The sequence below is a fragment of the Spermophilus citellus genome (assembly GCF_964194105.1).
Source record: "Spermophilus citellus genome assembly, chromosome: 2".
NCBI classification, from domain to species: domain Eukaryota; kingdom Metazoa; phylum Chordata; class Mammalia; order Rodentia; family Sciuridae; genus Spermophilus; species Spermophilus citellus.
In genome coordinates, this window is record NC_138183.1 from 3,867,519 (window position 1) to 3,886,095 (window position 18,577).

The window sequence follows — 18,577 nt, forward strand, 5'->3', positions numbered from 1 at the left end:
CTGGCAGAGGCCAGCTGCTCCTGAGGGAAACTGTGGCGAGGGGCCGGGCCAGGCCTGGGCGGCCTATCCTTAGGCAGGGGCCATCTCCGCCTCTGGGCTGAGCTTCTCCCAGCTGCAGAGAGTGGGCCACCTGGCCTGCTTCCCCTGCGCAGCTGGCTCCCAGGCCTAGCCACTTGGGCTGAGCCACTGGGTTCCTGATGTTGTCATGGGAGGGGGCTTCCCAGGAACTTGGTCAGCAGGATGGGGCTGGTCTGAGGCCTTTGGTTTTGAGACTAATGTGTCTCTATTTTGCCTGCCATGCTGCTGAAGGGACTCATAGCCACACAGAAAAGCAGGCCAAGGCCCATCCGGCTCAGGGCCTTGGTGTTGCTGCCCCGGGGCACAGGAGGCGGGCTCTACAGGGACAGTCGAGTCCACACGGGGAAGCTGTGACACAACAAGAACTCTTTCTGGGAACTTCTGAAGATCATATCCATTTGGAAGTCAGGAACAAGCCTAGCCTTGGGCTACTCCCAATGTCCTTGTCTCACCCAAACGGTGGTGAGACAACTGTAGTGCTGGGACAGTTGGCACTGGTGTTGTCGGTGCTAACTGTCCCAGCACTACCAGCACTTCACCGGGTGAGTGAAGGAGCTACTGATGCACTATGGGAGCCCCGAGGGCAGTCTTTGGCCATCTGTGACGTGGACTGCGGTACCTATCTCTGCTACCAGTCACGAGGCCCCTGCTGGGACGGGCTGTGCCAGTGCACATCTCCACCGCTGGCTCTCCCTCAGCCAGAGGTCATGAGCACCAGTTCAGCCTGCCAAACTCGGGCCTGTGTTATGAGTGTGTGAAGCCAGGAATGTCTCCAAACATCCAGAGAAAAGGGTAGCATGGAGCAGCAGGCCATAGCCAGGGCCAGGGCCTGTCCTTTTGGGACTCCCGCTTTCCTCAGAGGGGCCTCTGGGGCCAGCCTTGCTACTGTGGATGACAGTGGGGACCACAGCTTGCTATGGCTCCCACACCAGGATGGACACCAGTCCCCTGGTCAGCCTGGGGATGAGGGTCTTGTCACACATAGTCCAGAATCTCCGTCTCCATCTCGTTCTCACTCCCATCCGAGGGCTTGAAGTCCTCCTCTTCTTCTTCCTCTTCCTCTTCCTCCTCTTCATCTTCCCCAGACTCAAACATCAGCTGCCCTTTTGCACGGTCAGCTTTGGCTGGGCTGGAGAAGAGTGCTGGGCCAGGAGGAAATCAGACAGTGTGTCCCATGTGGGCTTCACAGGTGGCCCTCAATGGGATGCAGGGCTGCTGAGAGCCTGCTTCCCGTGCTAGGTACTGGCGGCTGTGGGAAGCACTGGGGGCCCAGGAAGCTGCAGTCTAACAAGCATCCCAGAGCACACGGAAGCAGGCAGGTTTGAAACCTCTGTCCCAGCAGAGCCACAGGTGGCCTCCAGGCCCACCTTCATCTCTGGGAGAGGTGTGCGGCCTTGACTGGATTCCCAAACAGGCTGTGTCTGTGACTTAAGCAAGACCACGAGCCTCTGCTCTGGCCCTGTCCTGGGAAGAGCCCCAGAGGCCCCATCACTCTCCCAACCTCCTCAAAGCACAGCCCAGCAAGTGCTGGCTCTGCTTCCCCAGTGGCCAGCCCTGACCCCAATTGGGGAAGGAGCCTGGGAAGGCAGAGCAGCAATGGGCCACAGGCTCCTCCTGTCCCTGCTCCCCACAGTGGAAGAAGCCAGGACAGAGTCAGTCCATCCACAGCTAGAGGATGGAGAAGAGGTCAGGGCATCAGGCAGAGGCCTTGGATTGGAGCTCCATCCCTGCCTGCTTCTGCCTCGGACCCAGGGCCCAGGGCCATGACTTCCACCCAGGCAACCTCAGTTGGGACACTGGCACCTGGACTAGGTCCTGGTTCTCCAGGCCTCCCTCCCAGCTGGCCTCCCTTCACCCCATGCTCTTACCAGGCCTCTTGGAGCGGATGGTCTGCCGAATCATGATGGACATGGTGTCCCTCAGGTCATCGCTAGTCTTGGGGAGGCACCACCCATCCCGCTCTGTGCACAAGTCCTCTGCCCCGTCATTGCGGTGAATGATCTTCTGCAACCTGTGGGCAGGAAGAGGTGTGGGAAACTGGCAGGGTCTCTTTCAGGATGCTGGGGACAGTCTTGGCAGGGTCTCTCTCAGGATGCAAGGGGCAGTCTTGGCAGGGTTTCTCTCAGGGTGCTGGGGATGATCTTGGCAGAGGTGGCACTGTGCTGAGAAACAGCCCTCGGTGTGGTCTGCAGAGCGGCCAGGCAGTGAGGTGAGGGGCCACATGCTCCCAGTCAGGTCCTAACCTGCGAGACCCTGGCCCCAGCTGCAAGTGAGCTGGGTGTGTGCCACACACACTTTTCTGACAGGAGTCTGTTTTCTCAGATTAGAAGCCGTTTCCCCTGCTGCCCCGTCACCTTTATCCCAGTGCCCCACTCCTCAGACTCTTTGGACATCACTAAGCACCAGTGGACCAAAGGTTCCTGGAATTCTGACTGGCTGTGGAGTTAGGAACTGTGTCACGGACCTCAGGTGGGCAATGGTGGGGCTGCAGGGCAAGGGTACCCCTGACCACAGAGGCCCAGCCCTGGTACCAGGCACGGTCAAGGCTGGCACAGCTGGGGCCTGAGGCAGGGCCCTCAGCAACACCCACTCGAGTGCGGGTCTTCTTGCTGAGAGTTCCATGCCAGCACCCAGTGGAAGGGCTGCAGAGACGCTGGTCCCCAGGGACGTCCCCACACTGCCCAGAGCCCCACAGGCCCCTGTGTACATACTCTTCCACGTTCAGATCACACAGCTGGTAGAACATCTGTCGATAGGGCGGCAGGGCCCCCTCCCGGAAAATGTAGACTGAGTCCTGGGGAGAGGGAGAGAACGGCAGCTAGCCAGAGCCCGGGGCAGGCAGTGGGAAAGGCCCAGGCTGCAGGACCTGGGTCTCTCCAAGAGGCTGGTCACCAGGACCAGGGGACAAACAGGCAGAGCTGGGGAGCAGATGTGACAGAGCCAGCTGACTCCCTGCGGGTTCTGGGAGAGCGGTGAGGAGAAGCCGCCAGCTTACAGCACAGGGCTGGCAGCAGCCCGTGCTGGCCTCTGCCCTCTGTGCCTTCCTTCAGGACCTGGCCATCCATTCCTCATCGACTGCTGCTTGCTGGTCACTCTATGTCCCCTGCATGCTGCCCTGATGTCTCAGGAGGAAGGCAGGGCTTCATGGGTTCTAGAGACAGGGACAACTGCCTGAGTTCTTGAGAGGACGGAGGCTCCCTCAGGCTGGCACAGCCACCCTCACCCAGCAGAGTGCTAAGGTCTGGAACACCCAGCAGGCGGGGCGCAGGGGCCTGCGTGCTGCCCCTGCTGGCCTCACACTTACCCTCCCCCAGGCAGGCCTTCAGGGTGGGGCACCTGCTGGCCTCCCTAGGACCACCGCGAGCACCACAGCCTGGGTGTGGAAGGCTTAGGAAGTGCCGAGGGCTGCCGGATGACACCAGTGACGGTGTGCACCTGTGGGCTGGCCCCTCCCAGCTCCCAGCCAGCCTCCACTGGGCCCCAGAGCTCTGGTTTGGCTCTGCAGCACGTGTGCCCGATGCCCACCACCCAGGTGGCAGCTACAGGCCTCTGTGGGGCCCAGGCTCACGAGGGGCAGCCACACATAGCTGCTGGATCAACACCTCTCTGCCAAGGGGCCCTCAATCCCCATGGCCCTGGGGGGTTCATACCCTGAGTTCTCACTCTCAGTTTCTGGAAGGTCCCAAGGCAGGCAGGCAGAGGACCACCTCAACCAAGCCATTCCCAGTGCCACCCACAATGCCAGCCCTGCCCACAGCCTCTACCCCAGCCGGTGGGCTGCCTTCCTTGGGCTCCGGGACACCCACCTTGAGTTTGTACCTGTTGGAGGCCAATTTCCGGGGGCCGGCTATCCCCGACGGGCCCAGGCCTTGCTTCAGGTCATGCATGGTGACAAGCTGGGTGGCTGCACAGGGCAAGGACAGGGCTGAGGCAAATGGGCGGAGACTGCGAAGACTATCCAGCACACCCTCCTGTGCCACCAGGAGAAGGGCCAGTAGTAACCCGGAGTGAGCCCCATCCTGCCACCCCGGTGCCCACCACCCCAGTGTCCCTCCTGCTGGCTGCACGCATAGGCCTGGGCACTTACGTGTCTTCTTGACAGTGATGGGAAGGCTGTAGTTGTAGGTGCTGCGCTTTGCTTTGACAGGCATGTCACCGGAGGCATATCCTGCAGATGAGGGTGGGCATGTGGGAGGTGCCAGGCCCCCCGGATGGCAGCTAGGGCCTTACGGTTCACAGGCCAGCTCCTGTGAAAGCAGACCCAGGCCACCACACCATAGGGGAATGGGCACTGACACCCGTGTGGTCCTGCTGTGGTCCTGAGTTAGACACTTAGCAGGGCAGGCCTCATGTCACATGACCACAGGTCACTGTGGAACTGCAAACTAGGGACTGTGGCTCAGAGATGAGGGTCAGCAGTGCACAAGGACAGGCTAGGACCTTTGTTTCTGCTACTGTGATCCACAGACTCTCTACCAAAAGAGAAGGCTCAGGACAGAAGGCGGCAGAGGGGACGGGGAGCAGAGCTCTTCACAGCTCACCATACTTCATCCCACAGCGGAGTCGGAAGTCGAGGACTTGGTAAATCTTGGCCTCTGGGTGTTTTCGGGGGTCATATCCAAATCTAATCCACAGGCTCCTCCAGGGGCCCGTTATCTGGAGACAGAAAAGGCAAGTATTAGGTGGGCCAAAACCCAGGTCCCTTGTGTCAGGGCAGGAACCAAACCCTGTGCTGAGGCAGCAGACCCTGAGAGCTGGGGACAGGACTCTGAACGCCCACCCTGCTCTGCATACGTGGGCTCAGCCACCTTGACAGGCACCCTGCCTCCAAAGCCTCAGGCTGCCCACCAATGGAGGTCACAGAGCATCTTCCTCCAGGTTCTGGGAGTCACCTAAGACCAGGAGCCCCTAACATGGGCTGGCACAGGGCCAAGTGCTAGCACTGTCCTGGTGCACAGGCCATCTTCTATCTGGGTGGTACCCCTGAAGGACTTAATGCTAAGACACCAATGCTAAGTGACACATGGTGACTCTCCAGGGTCTGGAGTCCAACAGAACAAGAGAACTGGCTTTCCTTCTGCTCTCACCAAAGTCCTGGTCACATTGTATGCATCGTATGCAGCTCCCCCATACATGGGACCCTTGGCAGGTAAGATCCCTTTCCTCTGGCACCTTTGGAAACCTCAGTAATGCCACCCCGTCTCCATCCCCCTCCTGGGACGAATCTGCCCCACTCCGGTGCAAGGAGCTGAAGCGGGTGGCACTGTAGTTGGGGTCCAGGACCTGTGGCTAGATGGCTAAGGCCCCAGGTGGCCTTGCAGAACCTTGATGTGTCACATCACCTCTCTGAGCCTGGGCTTTTCCCTGGGGATGATAAAGAACATGATGGGCCCCCAGTCTCACACAGCGCCTGGTCCCTGAGAGCTCTCACTCTCTGGTTCTACAGCACACAACCTTCAACCACGAGCCAGGGAGTTACTTCACCCAGAATCCTCCAGATAGGCCAAACGTTTCTAGGGATTATAAGTGCGTCGTGGACGTGGGCAGCTGGAAACCTCTCTAGTGGCTTTGACAAGCCATCTGGGGTGCAGGACAGGGGGAAGGGTGCCAGGAGACAGGGTCTCCTGCTCTGCTGTGGCTCTAAGACATCGTGTCAGGGATCCAGGATCACACTGGTGGGAACCGAGGGGGGTGTTGGGCTAGCTGACACTTACCATGTAGTAAGCCACGAAGGGAAGCAAGACCTTGAGCTTGTCAGGGTGGACACTGATGTTGGCCTTGACAGCATTTCGTGACCAGATGGGACGGATGTCAAATAGCTGGGGAGGGTCAAGGGCAGAGCCTATGGTAAGTACCAGTGGCCCCCACCCTCCTGCCCAGCCCCAGCAGGCCCTTCCAGTGGGCAGCCATGGGAGCAGGCCATAGCACACAGGCACTCACCCACCTGCTGCTCAGTCACCCCTTCCCTCCTCCACCCCTCCCTCTCTGAGGCACAGATTGGAGCCTTGCACATGCTAGGTCCAACCATGGGGCCTGGGATCCTGGAACGGCCACAGGACATGGTCCCTGTCCTCCTACAGCTCACACTGCAGCAGATGCAGGCCTGTGAGGCGGTGTGCTGGAGCCCTAGGACCCCACACAGCCCCAACCCGGAGGGTGGGTGCCTGGGCTGTGACACCACAAAGACAAGGAGCTGGTGCCACCTGATTCTTTCTGGTTTTATGTTTCTGCAATTTTTTTTTCCTAACAAGCACAGTTTACTGTCACAATCAGAAAAATAGTTGGAAGAGGACAGCTGGAAATGCAGCGGGGCTGACCGTCTCTCAGCAGTGCCCAGGGACAGGGTGACTTCAGCTTAACCAGGGAAGCAGGCTGGTCGGGAGGACCCTGTCCCCACAGCCCCACAGCCAGAGGACAGGTGCAGTGGCTCCACCCGGGGCAGAGGCATCATGGGCATGTGGCTGCAACGGGTCCAGGGCTGCAGGAAGGCCATGACGCCAGCTCCACGTGGGTCTCATTCTAGCACCACACCCTCCCGGCTACCCCAGGGGTCACTCGAGCACCCTCAGAACTTCCTGCCTCAGGACTGCAGAACTTGTGGGGCAGGCTTTCAAATGCTACGTCTGGTGGTGAAAAGCTCCCGTGTACTATTGGGTAGCACAGCCAAGCCACAGTGCTAGGGGACGGGAGCAGCTGGGTAAACGGGGTCAGGGCAAGGGGCCCGTGGGCTGGCAGGGCACAGCCCACCTTCCTCAGCGCCTCCTCCACCTCCCGGTCTGCGGGGTTGGTGCAGGTCTTCTTCCATGTCTGCGCGGCAGCCTCCAGTGGCTGCGCAGGCACCTCTGTGTCCTCGAAGTTGACAAAGATGGCATTGTGGGGGCGCCGGGCTCTGCTCAGGCCGATCAGGTTCTCACCTGAGAGTGGTGGGTTGTTGTAGCCTTCCCTGGGGCACAGAGGTTGAAGGAGAAGCACTTAGGCCTGGCCAGACAGAGAGGGCCCATTGCTCCCTCTGCTGCCCACCTCCTGCCTCCTATGGTGGCTTCCAGCTGGGGCCATATGTCACCATGATTCTAACTGAGTTACAGGTCACGGGTTGTTGACTGCAAAATCAGCAGGACTAGCCTGGAAGGCTCCAGAGAGGAGCGAGAGGGGCTCAACACCTTTGAGATGGAGGGTCCCTCAGGCTGGCCCTCCAGCCTCCCCACACTCAGGGAGGGACCGTGAGGCAGCGGCCAGCCCAGTGCACCCAGGAAGGCAACAGCACAGAACAATCGATAGCAGCCTGGGAAAAAAACAGGTTCTTTCCATCTGGGGAAAACCAATAAATCCCAAGTGAGGGAACGCGGCCCAGGGGTACTACCCCCCACCTCAGTCCACCCCTGAGGCTTGGAAACAGCTGCCTTCTGGGGCAGGACAGGGACTTGGGCTGCTCCCAGTGCCTGCAGACATGGCACAGAAGTGATCCACTTCCTTCTTTTATATATTTGTTTGTTTCTGACTTTATGGGGCTGGGCTCAGCGGTAGAACGCTCACCTAGCACGGGCGAGGCCCTGGGTTTGATCTTCAGCACCACATAAAAATAAATAAATAAAATAAAGGACTGTGTCCAACCCAACTAAAAAAAATTAATTAAAAAAAAGAGTAAATTGCTTGTAGGGGAGGGGAACCACAACATTTCAGAAATGTTACTTTAAATTGTGTCACCAGCTCCCCACTGAAATCCTGCGGGGGGTGCGGCTGCGGGGCTCCTGATGCATTATTCTGCACAAGGTTTTAGCAGGGAGCTGGTGCCACCTGATTCTTTCTGGTTGTATGTTTCTGCAATTTTTTTTCCCTGTCACAATCAGAAAAATAGTTGGAAGGGGACAGGGGATTGACAGAGTAAATAGACTTGGGAGATATCAATCAAAAGCAATGTGTACAGCCCTCCTCTGGCTCCTGAGTAGCTTTAGAGACAACTGAGGAAGCTGAAGGAGGCCCTACATGGGCGCCACGGCAGGAGAACCCTGAAATATGCATGGTGCAGGACTCTGGTACAGGTGTGTAGAGGGGCACAAAGTGGTTTCTTCAGGTAGCTGGGCCACCAGGCGAGGATGGGCACAGGTAGCGAGGGAGTGAGGGCAGTAGGAATCGCTCCCAATGACCTAGACATTTCTATTCTAACTTCCGACCATATTTTTTAAACTCTGTCTCCCTCCCTCCCTCCCTCCCTCCCATCCTCCTGCCCTCTCTCGCTTTCAAGATGGGGTCTTGGTATGTTGCCCAGGCTGCCACGAACTCCTGGACTCGAGTGATCCTCCTGCCTCTGGGACCACCAGCATGTGCCACTGAGCCTGGCAGAGAATAATGCCCCTCTGAGGTTATGATCAAAGCCACTGCCACAGTCTAGGCCACACCCCACAAGCCCTTGGCCCTCGGATACCAGCTCTCGGTCCTTCCTTTGCATGTGCCAAATCCCTGGTCTGGAACGTTCTCCCAGATCTTCACCTGCCTGGCTCTATCACTCAGACTTTGGTTTCTAACACCAGCTCCTCTTGAGCCCTCAGCCCTCCCACCCTCCCAGCCACCAGTTATCTCCTTGAAGTCCCCATCCATTTGCTCATGCTCCGCAGTCCCCACTCAAAACAGAGCCTCACCCCACGGGGTCGCAGGGGGTCCACAGTAAGCACCTGCTCAGGACTTGTTGAAGGAAATGTTTAATTAGGAAAGGGGATGCTCCCGTCCTCTGCCCTCTGGAGATGACCATTCTGGGCCCACCTTGCAGACTTTCCTATTTTCTAGGCTTCTATTATACACCACAATTTATTTTGATGCCTCAAAATGTGTTCTAGTGCCTGCCCTGTTCCCAGGGAGGTGCCCGGACATGTGCCACTCGGTACTGGCAGTTGGCTCTCCGGAAGCTGCATAGATGGCAGATGTTGCCGCCTGTGGGCCACATTGCACATGCGCTTCTCCTTTGCATTTCTGCTGGTGCCAATCTTGCCCCCAATGCTTCCTAGTGAGGCCCAGATACTCTCAGAGCACCTCACTCAGGACCAGCTCTGTGTAGCCACCAATGTCACAGCAAAGAATGAAGCAGGCCAAACCGTTCCTTTGGGGAACTCACACTAAGAGGAGAAATTTTTTTGCCAGGAGACAAAAGATCATGAGTTCAAAGCCAGTCTCAGCAAAAGTGGCTGAATGCCCCTGAGCAATCCCCAGTACCAAAAAAAAAAAAAAAAAAAAAAAGTACACAAAAATAAGGTCAGTAATGGCACTGAGCCCCAAGCAAGACCTGAGGGATGGGCAAGACCAGGACTAGGTGCTTCCCACACAGCCTGGGGACCCTGGGTCTCAGCTTCCTCATTGGCAAAACGGAGTGTGACAGAGCCCTGGTGAGTCACACAGCCCAGCACCCTGGGGTGCCAGGGAAAGCAGCACAGTAGGCGAGTGCCACCAACCTCAAGCAGGTGGTCTCAGACTCATGTTCTTTGTTTTTCCCTACTCTATTCAGCTCTGGCTTTTCTACAAAGCAAATCCTACTTCTTCATTTCAATGTGTGGCTGGCCTCTAGGGAAAAACCAGCCTTTGATAATGCCCAGGCCTGCCTTTCCAACAACGCCCCGGTCTCTAATTATGTCAAGACCATCTCAAGTAAAGAGTTCACTGCGTTTGAGTTGCTGTGCTTCATCACGTAGGGATGTGCATATGGGGGAGGGCTGGGAGACATCCCACCTGGGCTCCCCTCGGTGCAGAAGCCCACCCAGAGCCTGTGCTCAGGAGCTCACACAGATAGGACACAGACCACAGCCAAGTGCATAGTGAGCCATGTCCAGCAGAGGCACGGCCAGCTTGGGATGGCACAGGAGACGGTTGGGCTGGGCAGTCTCAGAAGCCACCTCCAGCTGCAGGGGCAGACCTAAGGTGGCCAATAGCAAGGGTGAATGGGGCCAAAGTCCTGCAGATGAGCCTGGCAAAGGGAGAAGACAGAGGTAGGATTGATCACAAGGATGGCTGTGAAGTCTGCCTGGGATGGAAAGGGCCAAGGCCACAGGGAAGGCAGAGGAGGGGGAAAGGACAGGGGTCAGAGTTGGGGTTCACAGGTAGTGTTGCTGCTGTTGACCCCAAGGTCCAGAGAGTGGCTAGTCAGCTATGATCAGGGGCCAGAACCCCAGAGAACATTTCTCAGCGGGAACCCTCAAGTCCCACAGACAAGTTCTCTGTACTATAGTGGTCCTTGGGAATGAGCCAGCCTGGGAACCACCAGGCTCATGCTATATTCGACACTGTGCTAATAAAATGTGCTTTTAAAATTTAATCCAACTCCTGGAATGGTGGCCACACCCAAAATCCCAGCAACTGGGGAGGCTGAGGAAGGAGGATCACAAATTCAAGGTCAGCCTGGGCAAGTTAGTGAGACCCTGTCCCAACATAAAATAAAGACTATGGATGTAGCTCAGTGGCAGAGCACTTGCCTAACATGCATGAGGCCCTGGGTGCCATCCCCACTACTGAGAAAAAAAAAAGAAGAAAGAAACAAAGGAAGAAAGGAATTTAACCGAAGAGCTACTATTGTCAGTGGGAATCTGAGGCTGAGAGGCATGCCTGAGGCCTCCTGTCATGAATCCTTGGACCCAGGCCCTCTGGCCGCAGGGCTCTCTGACCCCAGCCCTGCAGTGGGGCAGGGTTCTTACCGGTGCTGCGTCTCGGGTCGATAGAAGTAGTCCACTGGGGTGTCCAGGCGGGAGAAGATGGGTGGGGGGATGTAGAGCGGCAGCTCTTGGTGGAAGAACACTTCCTTCTGGGGCCTGAGCAGGAGCACTTTGTCATACATCGACATGTGCCTACCGCTGGCTTCCGTGTGTACGGCCAAGTACTGGAAGTCAGACATTCCTAGAAAGAGAAGAAGACAGATGGCAGACACCATGGCCAGGGACACTAACCTAGGACCTGGCAGCTGCCACACAACACCCATATCCCCCCAGGGAGGATGGAGGTGGGAGATAAAGCATCATCCTCCCACATTCCCCATCCTCCCACACTCCCCACACTCCCCATACTCTGAATCACTTCGCACTCTGAATCACTTCCAGTAAAAGCGACAGGGGTGGGGGGGCAGGGTGGTGCTTCTTAACTTGTGGAAGAAACACCTGGGACCCACCTTCTACCAAGCTCGGAGGCTAATGCTGCCAGTCCAGGGCCACTAAGCAACACAGGTTGGCTCAATTAGAGAGAGAAATGTCAAGTGTGGTATCTCAGGGACCACGAGGAGCACCTGTCCCAGAGAGGATGCCCCCTCTCTGAGAAACATGGCTTCCACAGTGTGACTGGCATCCCAGTGCAGCCAAGTGACCTCAGCTCTGCTCTGCTTTGGTCTCCTCTCCACTTCCCATTTTCCCCTTCAACTTCCCTTTTCCCTCCTCAATCTTTAATACTGGAATCTGTAACTTCTGGCATTTCTAAGGCTTATTGGAAATCTGCCATGAGCCTCCTGTGTGTCGGGCCTAGCCCTTTAACAAGCACCATCTCCAGAATCTTCTCAAGGCCTAAGGAACTCAGGGCTCTGCAGTCCCCTTGAACAGGCAAGGAGGCGGAGACTGAGGGAAGCAAGTCGTCTGCCCAAAGAACCTGGAAGAGCCCAAAGAGGCCCAACTCCAAAGCCTGTGCTCTTTCTTACCCCACCTCCCCAGGCCCCGCTTATGGACCCTCCAGGGGCTCTCTGTAATTACCAGCCTGACTCCAGAGGGGAGGCAAGAGCAACACCATCAAGACCAAGATGCTGATCCAGAACACTGGGCACAGATTAGGCCTGCCCTCCAGGCTGATCTGGCCCACAAGGTGGCTTCACTAACACTCAGAGAAAGCCAGAGTCCTGGCTTCTCTTAAGAATACAGAAGACTGGACAGTGACGAGCCCCCAGCCCCGAGCCCCCAGCCCCCAGCCCCCAGGGGAGTGCTGGCTGGAGGAAGGAAGGCAGCCTTCAGGACAGTGCCTGTGCTCTGCTGCTCCACATAGGCCAGCCCCCAGGCCAGGGCACATGCTGGCAGCTGTAACTATGAATATTTCTAAGGCTTGCTGGTAATTTGCAATGTGCATTTCACTGGGCAGTTGACCCACATGCCTCCAGAGCAGGCCTGATAACCCAATGCCTCAGAGATGTCAATTACCCTGAAATTTGTAAATGGTAGAGACGACGCCCAGGATCTCCATGTCAAACTCGACCTTGGAGTAGGCCTCCGCTGGCACTCCTCTCTGCCGCCTGGTCCTCTTCCTGATCCGGAGCAGCAGGCTGCTGGTACTGAACCTGTTGGCACACACTGGGTGGCAGTATGGGTCCTTGGGTCGGAAGTACAGCTCCAGCCTCTTGGTGGGGTCTGTATAGATCTGCAGTGAGGGGAGGGAGACAGGAAGCAGAGGGCAGCTGAGCAGCCAGTGGGAAGCTGCCCCTCCCAAACCTGTTGGTGACTGAGGAAAGTTAGGAGGCTCATGTTCCATGATGTACGCTTAGTTCCAAAAGGCTCATTTTCTAAACCCAATCGGCTCAATCTCTTATTTAGTAGAGAAAAGAAGGGTGAATAGTCTCCCTCCTTCTAAGGGCTTATAAAGATAACAACTTCCAATTAATAAAAGCCACCATCTATCAAGTGCCTCTTCAGTGGGGGCATGACGTGACTCTTCTGGCAACACTATCACCCTTGTTTTGCCTTTGAGGTAACTAAGGCTTATGGGGCTGGGCGATTTGTCAACACTACCTACTCCAGGAACCATGCACCCTGCCAGAACTGATTATGGTTTTCAGTCTCATATGCAAATATGTCTAGGTCCAAAGGAGATTAAATTAGTACTTGTCTCTGAGGAGCAGTCACCTACAACTTTCAAAGCAAACCTTAAGAATAGTACCCACCTTCCAGGAGTATTACAATAATTAAATTAATTAGATGTAAAGCACTCCTCCTGATGCCTACCTCAGGGTAAACACTGTAATTTAAGTATGAATGAGAGTTTCCCCATACTTGGAAAGAGGAACTCAGTGTGCCTTTGGAAGCAAGAGATGAGACCATCTGCAAGCTGGCCTGATGGCTGCCCAGCACCCCAGACAGGGTGTGGCCCTCAGGAAATGCTCAGGAACTATCTAAGAACAATGGTTACAAGAGCCTCAATCCTTGGGAATCCCGTTCTCATAAAACACATTTCTCTACGTCCTGATGGAGTGGAAATGAATGCAGATGTGGGCCTGAACAGAGGTGGTGCTCAAGAAATATGAGTGGAACTGATGTCTGATGAAGGGGTGCACTTCCCAAGGGGCTCATAACGTAGTTTTGAGTCAGACACACAGGAGTTAAGTCCGTGTTGTATCATTCAAGAGATACTGAACCTAACCTTTCTTACCTGTCTTTAAGAAATAGGAATTAAAACATAGTATCTAACTCATTAGAGTGTTATGAAATTCAATCATACATTTGACAAAAATTAAGAAGAATCAGGCACTCATAAATATTAGGAGTACAGAAGTCAAGGAGAGAGGTTCCTGCTCTTAGGGAGTTTACAGCCTCAGTGCCAAGGAGCTGAGACAGACAATAAATGTCAAAACAAAATTTCAGACTGGAATTAAAGTTATAGTGTTCAGAGAAAACCTCTCTAAAGAACAGACATTTCAAGATGTGGTTCATGTAAAGAATACAGACAGCCTCATTCCCAACTGCCCCACTTGCTGTGTGACCCTGAATAAACTATATCAGTCCCTTATAAAATGCAGCCACTAGCCAGGCACAGCGCCAGATGTCTTCACCTGGAAGCTACCAGGTATATGGTATGTTTGCTACTGGAAGGTTGAGGCAGGATGGAAAGGTGAGGCCAGCCTGGGCAATTTAGTAGAAACTCTGTTCAAAACAAAAATTTTAAAGGGCTGGGGATGTAACTCAGTGATAAGAGTCCTTGCTTGTCTACCATGCCTGAGATCTTGGGTTCAACCCCCAGTACCACCAAAACCACAAATAAGTAAATAAATAAAGCGCAGGTCCGACCCTACACCCTCGTAGGCTCTACGGTGGGTGGAATTTAATTAAAATAGTAGAACGTGCCTGGCACAGAATAAGAGGTCAGCTCGTGCACCTCTAAGCCCAGGGGCGGGCAGGCAGGTAGGTAATTCTCAATCGGGGGCGGGGAGGTGGGGCTTGCTCAACACAGGCCGCGGGGCGGCGGCTTGGCCACGTTCGCGGCGCGGATGCCGAGGGTGCTGCTGTTCATGCCAGGAGACGGGATGGAAGAGGGCCCAGGACCTCTCCTAGATCCTCCCCACAGGGTCCCTGGGGGGCTGAGCGCGCCCTGGGCGCGCGTCTACGAAAACCCGCCCACTGGCCGCAGGCCCCACCTCCGTTGCCAGGGAAACCACATTTCCCATCGAGGCCCCGCCCCTTCAGCCACAGTCTCTGGACTCGGTCCCTCTCCCGCTGTTCAGAAGAGTCCCCGCTCTTACTCGGGAGACGCCTTCCTCGCCGCCCAGAGTCGGTAGCATCTTGGCCACGTCGCGCACCACGCCCGGGTACTCCACGCACACCAAGCGCCGCTCCCGCCGCAGATCCACAGGGACCGCGGCCCTCGGCCCCGCATCAGTCTTCTCCGCCGCCATCCTGGCACGCCTAGGCGGACCCGCCACGGTCCCTCCCTCAAAATGCTCCCAGAGGCCTCGCCTCAATGGTTCCGCGAAGAAATCATTCCGGCCTCCCTCGCCTGTCGCGTATCCTTAAATCCTCAGGTTCAGAAAGGCTCCAGGGCCTGGGGCAGCAAACGCCCCGGGCTAACCGCGGAGACTTTGGAGTGAACCAAGGCAGCGCCTCGGTCTTTTTTTTGTTTAAAACGAAGAGGGCGGGTCCGAGGGGCGGGGCCGGGGGTCGTCTCTCCCACCAGCTAGCCGGGGACCCGGAGGATTTTAAGACACCACCCTCGACTTTAGCCAATGAGAAGCCGGGAGCTGAACTGAGATCTTAGCCAATGAGGAGTCCGGAAGAAGTCAGTTTCCGCCCCTTTCTCGCTCCTCGGTATTAGCCAATACGGAACCAGGACTTGCTCTCTTCCGCAGATCCCACCCAGTAAGGGCTTGGGGGCGGGCCTTGGGCTTCTGGCACGCCTCCTGCCGTGGAGAAGAGTTGCCGCGGGCGGCGTTCGAGCCGATCCCCAGTCCGCCGGGCGTCGTGGAGTGGCGCTCGCCTCCCGCACGCAGATCCCGAGCTCTGGGCAGGGCGCTGGCGTCCTCTTACTAGACTGCTAAGCCCCTGCTGTGTGCTGACACGCTTCCGACCCGGCGGGGAAGGTGGGCGAGACTCCGCGGCTGGCGCGGGGCCCCGAAGCCCAGCGGAGCGGGCCGAAGGGGTCGGAGGCCGGACGGCAGGGAGAGGACGTGCCTGGCGACTTGGCCTTTTCGGAGTGAGGCCCGGACCCCGTGAAGGGCTTTCGGCGGGAGCACTATGGCCGTTTTGTATTCAAAAGAGCTCTCGTGTGGTGTGGGGAGTGTGTCCGAGGGCGAGAGGGGTTCGGGCCAGCCAGCCGAGAAGCCGCGGGATCCTGGCGGAGACGCTCAGGCCGGGGGCCAGGGAAGTGGCCCGGGGAGTGGAAAGAAGGGACTAGATTTGAGGATGTCAGGAGATAAAAATCAAGAAACCCTTTGGGTATAGGCACCCCCGAGTTTTGAAATGGTTTCTCAATTACTCGTCGTTGTGGATGGATTTAAGAAGGCAGAACAAGGCCGGCGAGGTGGTACAGCCTTGTAATCCCAGCAACATTGGGAGACTGAGGCGGGAGGATCGCAGGTTTCAGGCAATCCTAGATGACTTAGTGAGACCTTGTCTCCAAATAGAAAGGGCTGGGGGTGTGTCTCAGGGTAGAGTGTCCCTGGGTTCAATCCCCCAGTACGCACAAAAAGGGCAAAGTTTGGGCCACCAAATACATTCCAAATGGAAAACAGCATGACTCCATGTGCAGATGTCAGCCGGGAACCCCAGATCTTGGAAGCAGGATCCCCTGTGAGCAAAATGAGAATCAGCCAGCAAAGGGTGATGGGTGAGCCAGAAGAAAACCATGCATTTCAACAGAGCTGCCTACTAGGGTGCAGCGGACCTGGCCTGCCTCTGCAGGGGAGACTTGTGCATTCAGCCACAACAAAAGGGGTTCTGTGTAGTGAAGCCAGGGTTCTCCTCCAGAATTTTCCTGACCTTGAGATAAAATTTTCTTTCAAGCTTCTCATGTCCTTTTTTTCTCATTTGGTGCTCTCCAAACAGTCATAGGATGACTTTTTTTTTTTTTTTTCTAGAAAGGAGAATCTGAATAACGTGCATATTTTACCACTGCTTGCAGTTGTAAATTAACAAATTGGATTTACACCAGACCCCTGTGAGTCTGGTACACATGAGTCAGTCTCAAAGCCTTTGTCACTATCAGTAGAGCTGACATAAAATATTGGATGCACATTGATGCAATATTTGGAACATATATTAAATATTCATTGTTTATCTGAGATTCTGACTTAGCTGGGGTTTGTTGTTGTTGTTGTTGTTTTTGTTGCAAAATACAGCTCCCCTACCTATGGCTGTGGAAGCAATTGAGTTTCTCATCTTGCAAAGCTGATTCCAAACTACCTGGAACTTTAGTGAGCCTGCTCTCCAATCTGATGGTCCTCTAAGTTTTTTTTCTGTTTAATCTCCTCTTGGGGAAGCAAGAATGATTTTTCTAGGTTAAAATCTCACTCTGTCCCTGTCGCTAGTGACTCCCCCACAACTTCTCCCTCCCACACCTGGTCAACTTCTCCTCAGTCTTTAAGTTTCTGCTTAGACTTCACCTTGACCCTGAAAGTTAGGTTGGTGCTATTTTCTGTGCTTCTGGCACCCAAATGCACCCCATCGTGGAACCTGGTCTTGTTTTTTTACTGGCTGTTCTGTTCCACTAAGCAGCAGCTTCCTGAGGGCAGAGACTGTCTGGTTACCCAGTGTCTTCACAGGGTGTGGCACAGAGCAGCTGCTCAGGAAAGGTTTACTGAATGAGTGGACGAGGCCTGTGGCTCATTCCAACCTAAAATGCAGTCCAGCCCCTGGGTTAGGGGATGGCCACGGGGGTACTCAATCAGGGCTCATCCAGTAGAATAATGTCCCCAAAGTCCACAGGAACCAAGGACAGAATAAAGAGTGGAGGGGAAAACAAGGGCCAACCTCAGAGCATCAGACCAAGCTTCAGGAGGACAGAGAATTGGTCCTGCCTGGGACCCAAGCAGGGAGGTCAGAGAGGCCAAGAAACATCAGGAACCAGGTTAAAGGAGGCACCATGCACACAGGCACCATTTAGTAAATGCTCCCTACTATGTGCTGGACCTTGTGCTTGGCTCAGACAATGCAGCCAAGAGACCACAGACCCTGCCTCCATCCATATTTGACTAGCAGAGGCAGCTACCAAATAAAAGGTAGCTCAGTAGTAGAACACTCCCTTAGCATGTATGAAGTCCTGGGTTTGATTCCCAGCATCATCCCCAAAGGGAAAAAGAATCCACCTGTCATAATACCAAGTAATGCAGCATTAAGGAAAACCCAGGCCCAGTACATTGCTATGTTTTTCCAACAGGCCCCAGCCCCCTCCTGCAAACCCAGGAGTTCATACAGTAAGCTCTTAAACAGACTTCTGTGCTGTGGGCTTAGAAGACAAGCACCAAACTAACCCCACAAGGTCAAAATGAAATCTAAGCTGAAACCTAAAGAATGAGGAGCAGTCAGCCAGGTGAGGGAGGGACACTAAATAGCAGCAGCCTTTGCTTGTTCAGGCTCAGCCCCTCCTTGGCAGCTGGGGCACGCTGGTGTGGGAGCGGGTGGGGTGACCTGTTCTGCACCCTCCACCGCAGCCTCAAGCACTAAGGTCATGCCAGACCCAGCCCTCGGCTGTCCTGTGTCCAACTGATGTACTGATCCATATACTGACCTGGGGGAGGACAGATCGCTGTTCTGCCCTCACGGTGACCCAGGGCAGTGGAAAGGGACTGCTGGCTGATTGGTGGCTGATTGGCAAAGTCGAATCCCACAGGCAAGAGTGGTGGGAAAGCCATCTGGTACTTCTGACCACTGTAATCTCCCCTGTCTGTCTTCTAGCCAGGCCTTGAATGCTGAATGACATCAGGGGACCCCCTTCTGTGGTGGTACTGGAATATATATCCTTTTGAGGGGGGGTTCTTGGAATGGAATCCAGGGTCTTGCACATGCTGAGCTAGTACTCTACCATTAAGAGACACCCCCACCTCTGGATCCATATTAACCAAGAGGAAAGAGAACTTTTTTCTGTGCTTCTGTAGTGTTGGGGTGTCACTCAGGGGACAAGGCTCTAGCATGATAAGGTCCTGAGTTTCATCCCCAGTGATGCAAGAAAACTCCTTTTGGCTTCAGAATCTGCATTTTCCTCCTTGAGCTTCTAGGTGGGTCTGTGAAGCACACAGTGGGTGCTTTATATTCCCTAGCCCCACTTGACTTGCTGCACCCTGGACTGGAGCAAA

General features: G+C 55.4%; 1 protein-coding gene across 1 annotated transcript; it reads right to left on the reverse strand.

Annotated features, from left to right (window-relative positions):
* Positions 1–138: 138 nt before the first annotated feature.
* GTF3C5 (general transcription factor IIIC subunit 5) lies at positions 139–16,349 on the reverse strand. The gene is made up of 11 exons (XM_081279390.1): positions 14,534–16,349; positions 12,225–12,441; positions 10,752–10,950; positions 6,826–7,021; positions 5,793–5,897; positions 4,620–4,734; positions 4,166–4,246; positions 3,885–3,982; positions 2,790–2,872; positions 1,947–2,089; positions 139–1,220 (listed from the first exon to the last, which is right to left on the reverse strand). Exons 1-11 carry the CDS (start codon positions 14,684–14,686, stop codon positions 1,054–1,056), a joined length of 1,557 nt encoding a protein of 518 aa, XP_081135516.1. The 5' UTR covers positions 14,687–16,349; the 3' UTR covers positions 139–1,053.
* Between the last annotated feature and the right edge of the window lie 2,228 nt (positions 16,350–18,577).

Coding starts and splice junctions, on each gene's coding strand:
- GTF3C5 (XM_081279390.1), bottom strand. CDS start 14,686: ATGGCGGCGGAGAAGACTGATGCGGGGCCGAGGGCCGCGGTCCCTGTG. Junction 12,442..14,533: donor GCGAGGAAGGCGTCTCCCGA/GTAAGAGCGGGG, acceptor CCCTCACTGCAG/ATCTATACAGACCCCACCAA. Junction 4,247..4,619: donor CCGCTGTGGGATGAAGTATG/GTGAGCTGTGAA, acceptor CCTCATCTGCAG/GATATGCCTCCGGTGACATG.